This window comes from Meleagris gallopavo, chromosome 1, assembly GCF_000146605.3.
Source record: "Meleagris gallopavo isolate NT-WF06-2002-E0010 breed Aviagen turkey brand Nicholas breeding stock chromosome 1, Turkey_5.1, whole genome shotgun sequence".
Taxonomy (NCBI): Eukaryota; Metazoa; Chordata; class Aves; order Galliformes; family Phasianidae; genus Meleagris; species Meleagris gallopavo.
Window position 1 is genome coordinate 86,625,292 of NC_015011.2, and position 13,185 is coordinate 86,638,476.

Here is a 13,185-nt window from a genome sequence, read left to right on the forward strand (position 1 = left end):
CATTTATTTTTATGTGCCTTAGTAAAGAAAGGAGAACATTTTTTTCACTTTTGCTCTCCTTTCTATGGCAGTGACATGTTTTAATTTTGCACATATAAAAAGGGTTGGAAGGCTTTATTAATTAATAAATTGCTATCCTTCCACTAGTTTTACAACCAGATCAAGATATATTTGCACTTGAATATATTGGATATTGTTCATAGGGTTGATTGAACTACTGTTCTATTAATATACAACAATTTCCTGTGTTTCACATACATCATTGTGATGGTATATCATATATAATCTAGATAGCAGTGGGCTGCCCTGACCCACAGAGATTTAATTTTGGTTCAATATCCCAGCATATAATTTACTTCATTATCAAACATGGCATCAGGTTTTATGGCCTTGTTTGATCAGAAGTGAAAGAGGTTCTTGTAGATGCAGAACTCTGATGAGTTTGATAAAGTAAATGTAACCAGCCCCATTTTATTTCCTTATTTTCACTGCAGAGCATAAAAGTTATTTCAGTTGAGCTGCAGACTGTGTAGCTCAGGATTCTCGGTCAGCCCCACAGGGTTGTAAGGAGAGTAGGTGGGAATATTTCTAGTAGGAGAAGGTGGTATCAGGAAAACATCACAGCCCTTCTTTTCCATTACTTAGTACTAATGGATGAGGAATTTTATACCTCCTGGTGAGTAAAGCCTTTGACTTTTGAGGGGTTTTTATATCTTTTCAGCTTCCTTTGTTTCAGCTTTTGAGTTGTTCAGTCAAGAAGTTGAAAAACTGAAATATAAACAATGGTGATCATTATCATTCCTTATTTTTCCTTTAATTGGGAAACCGGATGATGTCTAAGCAGCAAAAGCTTTTGTATAAAACAATGCAGAATCATTAAAAATATTTTAATTCTGTTCTTTAGTTCTTTTCTCCACAGCATGGAGAGGTGCCAACTTGCTAATAGCATTGGTCTTCAGTAGAACTGAAAACTGTCCACCGAATCTGTGGCGTTTTATACTAGCACTCAGAAGCACTTGCTAGAGTAAATATACACAGAATGCAACCCTGAAAACATAGTTCCCTTTCCTTTCTGATAAATTCCAAAGGGAATGCTGTTGAAGAACACTGAGTTCTTGTTTCCTTTGCTCTTTATAACCTTCCCCATTATAGGAAGAGTTTTAGTTCTGTAGCAATAGGTGAGATGACTTGTTTTCTAAATATTTGAATTTCCACTCCTGTTGAATTCACACAGGTATTGAGTGAAGAAAAATGCTGAACTGTAGGACTTTGGCTTTTTTTCCATTTACGTTTAACTGTTGTTTTTTTTTTGTTCAGATAATTGCTTACTCTGCAAAGCAAGTCATTTTATAATGCACACATAGAAAATGCATGTTAAGTAATTAAGAGTTCTCCTCTAAAATGGCAAAATACCAAGGAAGCCCAGATAACAGCTAAAGCATACAGTGTGTAAATATTGCACTTGAGTGGTTAGATAGCTTTGCAAAAGCCTTGGGCTTTTCCCTTCAGCTGTGAGAAGATTATCACTGCAGAGGTTCCCCAGAGGCTGTAACTGGTTAAGTTTCAGGCTTTCCCTTGGAAAGATGAAAATGCAATCAGTGAAAAAGGCACGTGTAGAGAAGAGGTGGTTGTGAAGATGATGAAGCCATAATGATTTGGTCTTCTGATTAAAGACTTTTAGTAATTACTGAAACCTTTGTTTATGCCCACTGTGTGTCCTAATAAATGTAAAATACTGCTGATAATATCTGTTTATTTGTGATTATATGCTTAATGGCTTTTATAAAGTCATATGTATTTCCATTACTAGAGCTTTTAAAATCTTCTTAGAAATATGTAACAATTTCATCAATGCTGACTGCACTGACATATTTGAAAATTAGTAATTGTGTGTTATGTCTACATTAGCAGGTTTTGTAGCCCACTGGGAACAGATCTGTAGAGAAATGCGGTTGATATGATATTTATACCCGTACTGTTACTATAGTTATTTCATTAGATTTTACTCTATGTTGACTGTAGTCCCATCTTGTAGAATGCATGTAGCATCACCTAGATTACCTGTTCATATGCTCTAGAGTTGATAGTGTAAAGCAAATCACAAGCAGAAGGAACAACTGAGAATTTGCTTTAGGAGCACTCTTCAGATCTGAACTTTAATGCTTATAAAATGGTTATGTAGATGTACCCATCAGGTGACATTAGCAGCATAATCATCCAAACAATGACTACTTCTTACATGCTGTTACAAATTACAACTGTGTTCTGACACACTAAATTGCATCCCAAACTTATGTCAGCAAGTAGTAACAGCGACTTAGACCACAGGAAATTTTTCATACAGTTTTCAACTCCTGCTGTTGATGTACCACTTCTCCACTTAAGAGCTTCCCTTTCCCAGCACCATTTCTTCATGAATTCAAGCAGCAATGTGTCAACGGTTGGCAGTGAAACGGTAAGAAATTCAAGTAGCTGTCACTGTATGAAGCATAGACACAGAATTTTAAATTCTGGTCTCTTGTTAATCTGAGTGGTTAAAACTGCCAACTCCTTTTTGTGTGTGTATGTGTATGTGTATGTAGTGGAGGAGAATTGTAAACCATGTCCAAGTACTTGCTTCCTCAACCACAAGATGCTTGTAAGCATCTGGCCATGTTTTGACTGCAGTAGCTGAGTTCATATATAGCTTAAAAACGGGGAAACAATGCATTATTTATGGATGCTTGTGCAAATTAGAGATAAATTGAAAGAGCTAACTTTGACGTGTAAAAAATGAGATTCCCTGAAAAATGAATGTTTAGATTTTTTAGCCACCGTCCATTAATCCAGTCTTTTAATCCATTAATTCATTTTTACCAGCAGCTGGAATATTTCCCGGGATTGAACAATCAGTTGTCTTTTCTATGTCAATCTACTGCTTGTCACAGGTACCAGATTCACAGCCCCAGAAAGCAACATCTTCTATTTTCATCAGCAAAGCAGGTTTGGTGAGGAACCAAGAAGTATATGCTTCCCCCACACTGCTCAGTCAAAATGCCTCAAGCCTGACCCGAAAGAGTATCTCTAAGGGGAAAGATATTTGTTAAATTTCTTTTCCAATTAATTTGACAGCTCAGCTGAGACTATTAACAAAAGTACTAATTCATGCTAATTGCAGTAGTGGACCTGTGTCATTTGGGAGCTCTTCTTAGCATCGCAAACCACAAGACAGCATTTTGATTAGGAGGTGGCACTGAAAGAAAGGATTCAGAGCCTATTCTGTATTAATTTGCTCACCTGTAAAAAGGGGGAGAGTGATGTTCTCCTGCATGCATTAACAAAGGTGGAACGCTTCAGTAGAACGTTCAGCCTCGATAAAAGCCAATTCATCTTCTTTCCATGCCAGAGACAAAATGCAGACTTTTCGTAGTTCTGAATTCACTGTTTTGGAACAACATATGTGCATTGCCACAAACAACTGGGACAGGAATGTCAGAGAAATTAATATTGAGACAAGGCTTTAGCAAAAAATATCACCTATTCCACATATATGACAGTAGCACGGAGGCTTACCATAATTAATATTTGTTAGTGATAAACTAGCAGTTATACTAAACCCTTTGCTTTAGGTCTTTGAAATAATACCTAGGCTTTAGAGATCAGAGTAAAATAATTCAGGAGAACAAGTGATTTTCCCTTGCACTTTCAGATGGTGTTACCATTAGGTGCAAGTTAACAAAGGTTAAGTTTTAGGGCTAGATGTAACCTGTCTGACAATTCATTTATTCTTTATTTTTATCAGCTTCCACATACAAACTTGTTAGCCTAGATTGGGCACAGGGCAATTATACAACCACCTCAATGTAAAGCGATAAAGCTGTTTTTCACTTATTAATTAAATCTAGCCTAGGGAGACTAGAGGCCACTCTTTTCGTTTTTCATCTCTGAAAAGAGTGAAGCATGGGCAGTGCCTTCCCAACAGCACACAGGTTCCCCTGCGCTGGGAAGGAAACACCTTCACAAGAGCTTGTGCCCCTGTGGCACTCAGGTCTGTATTTTGTACACTGGTGTCAGGAAATATCCATCGTTTGAAGCAATTAGGATCCTACCTCTCGTTTACCTTCAAGAAGTCCATAGGGTAGTCTGACTTCAAGGGAAAAGTATCTTGACACTCTGTCCTTGCCAAATGGTCACTTAAAATTCTCAGATTTCTTTGCAGGAATGCTCACACAACCTTTTTTTTCTCTCAGTCCAAGTTGATACTGGGTATGTTTTCTGGTATTTCTTTAAGTCTTTTTTTGTTTGTTTGCTCTGTTGTTTGTTTTTTAATACCTCTTAAATTAGGAAGTTATTTTTCATCTCAGTGTGGATTAAATTAGCTTCTGAAGAAACAGAACATGGGATTTCTTTGTTCGTCAAAATGACAGTTTAATATATCTCAGTGTGTCCAGGCTGTACTTCAGGAAAACATGTTGTTTAGGGAGAGTGAAAGACACTGCTCATAAACATAGGTTTATTAAATTCTCTTTTTTAATACTTGCTTAAGTGACTCACCAAGTATGGGTGGAATTAAGGTAGAGCTGTGTTTATTTTCTTTAAATTCCAAATCAAGACTGTGGTTCTCAGTGATTTCCTGTTAACGAAAGATTTCTTCCCTTTCCCTCCTTCCCCCCAACAAATGCATGCAAATGAGCTGAAATGCCTTATGCATTTTGGAGCATGATATTTACATACCCAAAAGCTAGGACAACTTTACTGTAGTGCTGCATTTAGCACCGACTGTCTCTGACGTTGCACTTTTAACAATGCTGCTGGTAGCAATCATGACCATAATGCACTTCATAAAAGGAGATGCAGAAGCCTGCAAGGCATAACATGAAACTATTACAGACTGCGGTTGAAAGGTGCAGTGTTATTCCCTCAAGATAAAGCTATCTCTTATGTACATATAATTAATATGTCTGCCAGTAACAGTTATTAAACAAAGAACAGGAATTGTTTCTGCTGAATGACTTGACCTGGGAGTAAAGCCAATTTAAAAAGCATCTGATTAAAATACATTAAGGTCACAGATCACTATAAAATATGAAGTGAGGAGGAAAAAGCAGAAATTTCATGAGTAAGATTGAATACTACTGAGTGTGTTTTTTTGTACTGGCAGCAGCTTTCAGGTGTGAAAAATGAGTGCTTATTCCCAGAATGATTTTTCTAGAAGCACTGCAGCATCACATGACAGTGGATCCTTGCTGCATGTGCAGCACACCATCCATCCTGCCGGGGAAGGGCTGGAGGGGAAGGGGCAGGTGAAGAAGAGAGAGAGTATTTCCTGAGCCCTCAGATGATAGCCCTGTCACTGTGGGAGGAAAGGAACTGTGCTGTCTTTGCTATCTGTTGATCTCTTCTAGCTGTGGACAGCTGCTGTGCTTCACATCTGCCAGCAGCTTTGGCTGTGATTTTCTCATCTATAGATGCAAAAGTGTACACAGGCGATGCTTTCTTCTGCACTTGTCTTCCCCCTGAAGATAAGTTATCGTAATAAGCAGCTGCATTTTGCAAAGTTAATAATGGAAATAGTGATGGTTACGTCTTTTTAATATTTAAAATGCAACTTTTAATTTTGTCTGTGTTTTCAGAGTAAAAAGTATGTTTCATGCACAGAAAATAAAGTACGAGATATTATTGATTTGGTGATAATGCTCAGCAAAAATGGCTAGGTTGCTCCTGCTGCTAGCAGTTTGGTAATTATTTCAGTTATTATACATAGCATACTGAGGACTGCAGTGGAGTTGGTGTCTATTACGTCTTGGTGAACGAACTGGAAGCTTTTATTTCCCCAGTTAACAGAACATTTGGTGATGGGAAGAAGGAAGAAGCCAATATCTGTGCCTCTTCCTGGGGATCTTCTGGTGGGTTCCATTCCACCAGGGATTTTAACCTTCATTAAAACCTTTCTCAGACATATTTCCCTCCTCCTCTGGGCTACAGCACTACAACCCAGAAAAGAGAAAACATGATGCTCTGCAAGTTGCAGTAACCTAGAGTGGACATCTCCGCCAGTGGGGAAGCCTTAGGGCTGCTGATGCCTATTACTCTTCTTCCTCCTCCTCAGTAGGTACAGGGACCTATCAAAGTATGCTATTCTCTCCCCCGCCTGTGTTCCTACAGCATGGTGCAGTACTCGGCTCTGAGGATTACTCCCTGAAGTGGTGTCATACTCTTTACTCGGATCCGGTGACAAAAAGCTTGTCTTAAGTCCTATAGAAATAAGAATTGAAAATATGCTCTACTTTATAGAAGCCTATCTGGGTTGTGTAGGCATGCAAGAAGATTCCTAGAGTCCAGGGGAAAAAAGGATGTGCGCCTGTATAAAGCCATGGATTAAGTGGCTCTGTGTATACTAATATCAGCTAGCGCTGCTGAAGACTGTTTCCCTGCTCTGAGGGATTTTGCAGGAAATCCATATTATAATGCAGTGTCTCCGGCAGAGCAGGGCGCCGGAGTGAGCAAGGGAGGAGAAAATGAGACATTTTCAGTGCAGTGAATGATGTGTAATAGAAACTGATGATGGGATGATTCAGGGCAGAATTTTACCTTCATTTCCTACTCTTATGTATCTGAGCCAAAAGTGTAGTACCTCTATCCAGTGTTATTTTTAATATAGCACATGAATGACACATGGCTGAATACAATTTGTGACAGAAGTGTGAAATGAGCAGTTGGGAAATATCCTTCATTTAAAATTAATCATGGTTTTTACCTTTCTGTTGTTTACCAAAGGTATAAACACATGCAGGAAGGGAAAAAAGGTGACCTATCCAAGGAAAATGGTTTGGAGTTTTATAAGATTAATTTATGCTGCTGGCTATGTCACCTGTTTTCACAAGCTGAATGCTGTGCCACATCTGATTTTGCATTTGTGCATGTATATGGGTCCAGTTCTGCTGCTGATAAGAAGATTGAGCTGCCATCATCTCCTGACCACGATCTTCACACATGTGGTGAGAAGAAAGTTGTACGTGCTTCCAAAAGGGACTTGACAATGCTGCAAAGTCTTCGCCTTCCCTTATTTGCTAAATTCTGTGACTCAGTGCCACAGTGATGTTTCATCCTTGGGCTGCTTACTTGAGCAGCAGAGGAGCACTTGATCGCACAGTAGCTGCAGCCATATCCTTCTCCAGTGTGCTGCAGTGACTGATCCAGGCCCCAAGGCCTGCTATGTCTATTCCTGGCATGAAGAGCAGAGGGACATCCTCTGGTGATGGTGGACTGAGGCGGTAGGACTGCAAGACTGGTTGCATGGTTTGCATGTGTTCAGTGGTGTGCATGGCTAGGAGTTGGTGGTAGTGTTGTGTATAGCAGACTACAGAGTTTGGATGCTGAAATTTACTTAACAGTTTAGTATTTTAATTTGAAATGAATTCAAATCGAATCATTTAACCCTTAATTAGGACTATGTTTTCCTCTCAAACACATTAGTCACTTGACTGTTGAAAAGACAGTCCTATTTGTTTTAGCAAATGCTGTAGATGGCCATGTAGAGTTGTTTTTTCCTCACTGAAGTAACTTTCACCACCCTCTAAGGAACTCATCAATTTCAGCTTAAGGAAACTCATTTTTACCCAGTAATGAGGACAGCTGCAGTCCTGAAGCTCTTACCAGCAGGTAACTTCAATGAAGCCAATGTGGCTCGCACTCATGCTGAAGAGATGGAAGTCAGTCCAAATACAGTTGTAAAATAATATTTGTGGTTGGAGTAGTGCAGGAGTTACCACTGCCAGCAAGTGTTGAGCAGTGAGGAACCCTGGGGACAAATTCCCACTGCCCCCTGCCTAGGGAGGGTAGTGAGACTGGGGCTGCAGGAGAGAAGTTTTCTCCCAGCCCAATGTCCCCAAAGGGACCTCTGAGACCTCTACTTCCCTAGAGGTTTGCTGACTTTGAATGCTTCATATGAAATACATGCAAATGCAAGATATTATTTTAGTTTTGTTTGTTTGTTTGTTTTTAATACACTAACCTATTAGTAATGTTGCTACTTTCAGCAATGCAGGAACAGGTAATCGCATTCTTATCTTTTGTTCAAAAGCACATGGAACTGAGGGAGAAAAAAGAATCCTTGGCTTCTGAAAGAAAATGTTAACAAAATATGCTTCTCAGAGGTGTTCCCATGCTGAAATTACACATTCAGTGAACACTTGGTGTGCTAGTGCTTTTATTTTCAACCTGACTGAAGCAGAAGCTGTGATGTTCACTTTAAAAAGACAAAATTTCTTCTGTCAGTTCATGTAATCCATTTTTTTTGACATAAGAAAGAAGGAAAGACAGTTAAAGAGTTCTTTTTATATCAGAAATAAGAAATTAAGAAATTATTAAGAAAAGAATAATAACACTAAATACATTCAGATGATTTCTTGTTTGCACTCCCATTCCAAGCTTCAATTTCAAGTGTAATTGCCTTTTTTTTTCCTTTCTTTTTTTTTTTTTCCTTCCTTTGGGCTGCAGTGCTGAATAATCTTAAATTGCTCTGACAGAGACAGTAAGTGTGAGACAGCCTGAGGGGAAGCTATGAGATCAGGATGTCCTTGCTAGGACGTGCTGGGACAGCAGGGATCCAGCAGTGCATCTCCACCACCAGATGCTGTGGTGGCAGTAGGGAAACAGGGATGTCTCTGTCCCTCTGGAAAAACAGCAGCCTGATTTGGCTCCTGCTTCTTCCTCTCTTCTCCCCCACACAAGCACCACCTTTTCTTAAATAGAGGCTAGTGTTTTTCATGGAATCATGGAATGGCTTGAGTTGGAAGGAACCTTAAAGATCAAGGTCTAACCCTCTGCCATGGGCAGGACTGCTACCCCACTAGATCAGGCTGCCCGGAGCTCTGTCCAACCCAGTCTTGAATGCTACCGGGGTTGGGGTATCCACAAAATATCTAGGCAGCCTGTGCCACAGTACCTTACTGCCCTCTAAGGCACTACTTAATGAAGAAGTTTGATTCCTTCCTTTACCATACTCACCCACAAAATCTATCCGCTGCTTATGCAAGCTTGTTTATTGATGTTTAATTCATTATCTTATTAAGAAACATTGGCTTCAAATATGTCTCAAATAAGCAATATTACTGTAATTGCATCCCATAAATGAATGCTCAGGTGTTATGAATAAATTTTGCTTAATGAGCATATTGTCTGGTGGGAAGACCAACCACACGGCAAAGGTTCAGCTTTAGATTCTTAGTCTTTTTTCCAATCTTTATTTTAAACTAATATAACAAATTATTAAAATGTGTAAGATTTATATATATGTACTCAGAAATACCTCTTTGTCTTGTATATGTTTTCCACAAATATGAAAATGTCCTTCAAGCTAAGGAGATATGGTTAAGTGAAGCCATTTGTTTTTGATAACTGGCACTGAATTTCCACAGGAACTTCTGGTGAAGATGGTGTATAAATGAATACGTAGCAGCAGTGTGGTGCTTGTTTCTTTATGTGCTGTCTTGGTTACTGGTACTGGAAAGAGTGGGACTGCTATCCCTTCTCGGGACCAGGAAAGCCCATTCTGGACCACAAGGCAGTAAAATACTCAGAAGCTCCTCTGTCAGCAGGAGGGATAATAGAGACAAATAGATGTGACCTGTTTATCATGGGGCAGTAGTTGAGAAGGGATGAGAGCTGAGTTTTAGGACTGCAACAACTGCAGCCAAAATCAAAAAAAGCTAATTCTCTGCTGTATTTTCTCCTAGTGAAGGTGTTTAAGAGATGCTCCTTTATTTTCCTGAAGTTAAACAAACACAAATCGCCAAAAAGCCTCGCAGGCTTGGATGAGGTGGAAACAAAAGCAGCCCCAGCTGCAGAAGGTCAGGCTGTGCTGAATCCTACAGCTTGGCATGAGGGTCTGCAAGCTTTGCTACAGAAGTATTTTTAGCAATTCAGCTTTCACAAGTTGCTTGGTGGCACTGTGCACCAGAGGCTCAACCTGGGGATTACTTCATTAAGGCTTGCAGGAGGCACTATGAAGTGGGAGATGACTTTCTCAGCTGTTTTGTTAGTGTGGCGTGGGAGGCGGCAGCTGCAGCCAAGCAGCCTCTATTTGCAAGGGCTTCGAAGTGCTGGAGGGTGGCTGAGATTAGCACTTCCCTGTGAAACATTTCTCCAGACAGGCTCAGTGCTGTGCCAGGAGGTTTTTCTTTGTTAAGATGTTTCAAGACTGAATGTGCAGCTGTGTGAGGTTTTGGTTTCCCTCTGCTTTTCCAGTGCATTTCACTCAGGTGTTTGGTGCCCAAAGCTAATGAACCAGAAATACATGTAGGAAACGATTATAGATGGTACTGTGTGAACTGAATAGCCCGTACTTCAGCTTCCCTCTACTCCATCTCTTATGAAAGTGTTGTAATAATTTTTGATTACCACAGTCTGCTCATCCAAACTTATTTTTCTGTTTGAGCACTGCATGCATGGATGGACAGAACCACATCATCTTGTATCTTGTGTTTCATACTACATTTGTGAATCAGCTCACCTCCATAAGCAAAAATGAAATATGTGAGCCTGCTTTGGTTTATGCTAAGACTGGTGAACCTATTCTTTTGGTTTCAAAGTAGCTTTTAAATCAATGGCAGGTCCAGGACCATTTTAGTTATGCTTAACTGTCTGGGATCCAGACACATACAGATTGTGTTTTAGATTGTATAGCTCTTTTTTATTATTATTATTTTAACATTATATGAGAATGTATTGGGGTTTCCTAAGGTTGTTAGTAATGTGTGTTAGGCAAGTGCTTGCTGTGAAATGAAAGCAATAGGTGAACCTGTTTTGAGATGCAATCTCTTTTGTTTCGTTGCCTGTGTGCTGCTGTAGTACAGCTGTTGTGTAGTTATGGTTACAGTCTTATTGGTGTGTCAGCCAGAATGACCATACTGAGTAAATTCCATTTGGAGAAGGATGCGTGCCTTGGAGAGAAACCACAGCTGAGCTGCAGAGTCTGAGTGTTATCTGGTTTTGGTTTAATTTTTTTCAATTTTTAGATGGTGAGATCATCTTACTGGAAAGAAGTCAACCATGTTATTTAATTGCATGAGTTTTTCATAAAAAGATATTTACTTGATTGTTCATTTCTGTAATTTGCTTCAAAGATCATTTTCATCTGATGCAAATATGGCTTTGAATCGGTCTGAAATGCAACAGGAACCAAAACAGAAAGGATGTGCAAATGTTGGTGAAACACCACCACCAAGACTTTGTCAGAAGCAGATTCTGTGGGCTCCAGCACCATCCCTAGAGGACTGTGTTAACATGAAAAGCATCCTCACAGTACATATCCTACAAATTTCTTGTAGTCAGTATCAGAGGCAGCTCATAGAGTCTGATGTGTGGGCCTTCAGTAATGGAATAGATCTATCACTATTCAGGTTGTTTTCTTGATTTTGGATGGCTTAGTCACACTGAACTGAATAGCTTACAATTAGCATTCCCTTGTAAACAAATCTCAGCAACAGTAAGTGGATACAGTTAGTTTCTTATGCAATTTAGGGACCATGTTTTGGTAAACAAACCAGAAGCTAAGAAAAATAAGTGAAGTTCTTGTAATGCAGTGTAGAAAATGTTTCCTCTTGCAATATACTGTTCTACTATTCAAGCAAAACAGTATAAATCGAAGCTGATTCATGAAGGACTTCATTCTACTAAGAAATTAATTTCTGTCAGCTTTCTCATGAGAAAACTGTGGGTTTCAGATTGTAAACACTCCAAAATATGATCTATATATGAAAGTTTCCAGGACAATTAAAAGATCACCTGTAAAAATAGAAGAGCTGTCCATGAAATTTAAAATTTCATTCTTTTCATTTTGCAGCTTGTCGACCTGGGTTCTATAAAGCTTCTGCTGGCAATGTGAAGTGTGCCAAATGCCCACCTCACAGCTCCACCTATGAAGATGCATCTCTGAACTGCAGGTGTGAAAAGAATTACTTTCGCTCTGAGAAAGACCCTCCATCCATGGCTTGCACCAGTGAGTAGCATCATTGTGCTTGGGGCTGTCGTTTTTTGCTCTTCCATCCGTATCTGAGCAGCTTGCTTGCTTCCTCCCATGTTCCATTGCAGTCAGCCATCCATTGCCTGCCATGTTTTCATACATGTTGGACAGGCTACCAGAAATTATTGGGCGGGATTTGTGTCATTTTCTTTTCATTTTCTCCAAGTTCTCTGTCAGATTTGAGAAGGAGAGCTAAGACTTTTAAACTCATACCAATATTTTTATCAAAGTCCAAGAGCCATTATCGGTAGCTGTCCTACAGAACAACTCTAGAAGAGTGACATTCTGTCCTGAACTATGCCCTCAGAGTACTAACTGTTCAGAGCAAAACGTGGTTCTTGATGCTCTGGTTTGTAGTCTAGTGAAATATTTCAGATTTCTCTACAGGAAGTAAATAGAACAGTTTGGTTATTTGTTTTTTTTGCTTTTATATGCTTGTGCCCTTGTTACTCTCATTTTAGAGCAATACAGAAATACCTATCCTTTCCTTTGTAGGACCACCATCTGCTCCAAGAAACGTTATTTCTAATATCAATGAGACATCTGTTATCCTGGACTGGAGCTGGCCTCTTGACACAGGAGGTCGAAAGGATGTCACTTTCAACATCATTTGCAAAAAATGTGGAGGAAGCAGCAAGATATGCGAGCCTTGTAGTGACAACGTACGATTCTTACCCCGTCAGACTGGCCTCACCAACACCACGGTGACAGTAGTGGACCTTTTGGCACATACCAATTACACTTTTGAGATTGATGCAGTCAATGGGGTATCTGACTTGAGTACACTTTCCAGACAATTTGCTGCTGTCAGCATCACGACTAATCAGGCTGGTGAGTCTCCTCCTGATTACCCTTTCTTTGTTCAGAACTACTGAGATGTATGTACCTTTCTCTCTACCCCCTCTTTTACAGGAGTTACTCAGAATGCTTATATGCTAGGGTAACTAATTGACTTGAATGTGCTAGTAAAAGTAAAAGCAGAAACAAACTCAGCATGTGCTGCTGTCAAAGGACCTGGCAGCATAGCTGTTATGATTAACTCCCAGTCCCTAGTTAATAGTCCCTAATAGCAGACTCATATGATTCCGTAGCCAGAATGTGTTTTATTAATAAAACCAGATTTTAATAAAACACTCATTTCAGTAATCTCCAACATAAATTACGGTAGTAATCTTAGTGAT

At 39.5% G+C, this 13,185-nt stretch overlaps 1 protein-coding gene across 1 annotated transcript in view; it reads left to right on the top strand.

The window, feature by feature from the left end:
• Positions 1–13,185, top strand: part of LOC100550885 (ephrin type-A receptor 3-like) — a 91,167-nt gene that overhangs the window by 25,853 nt on the left and 52,129 nt on the right. Inside the window, exons 2-3 of the mRNA XM_019611903.1 lie at positions 11,825–11,980; positions 12,500–12,835. Coding sequence (XP_019467448.1) covers positions 11,825–11,980; positions 12,500–12,835 — 492 coding nt within the window. The remainder of the gene's footprint in view (positions 1–11,824; positions 11,981–12,499; positions 12,836–13,185) is intronic.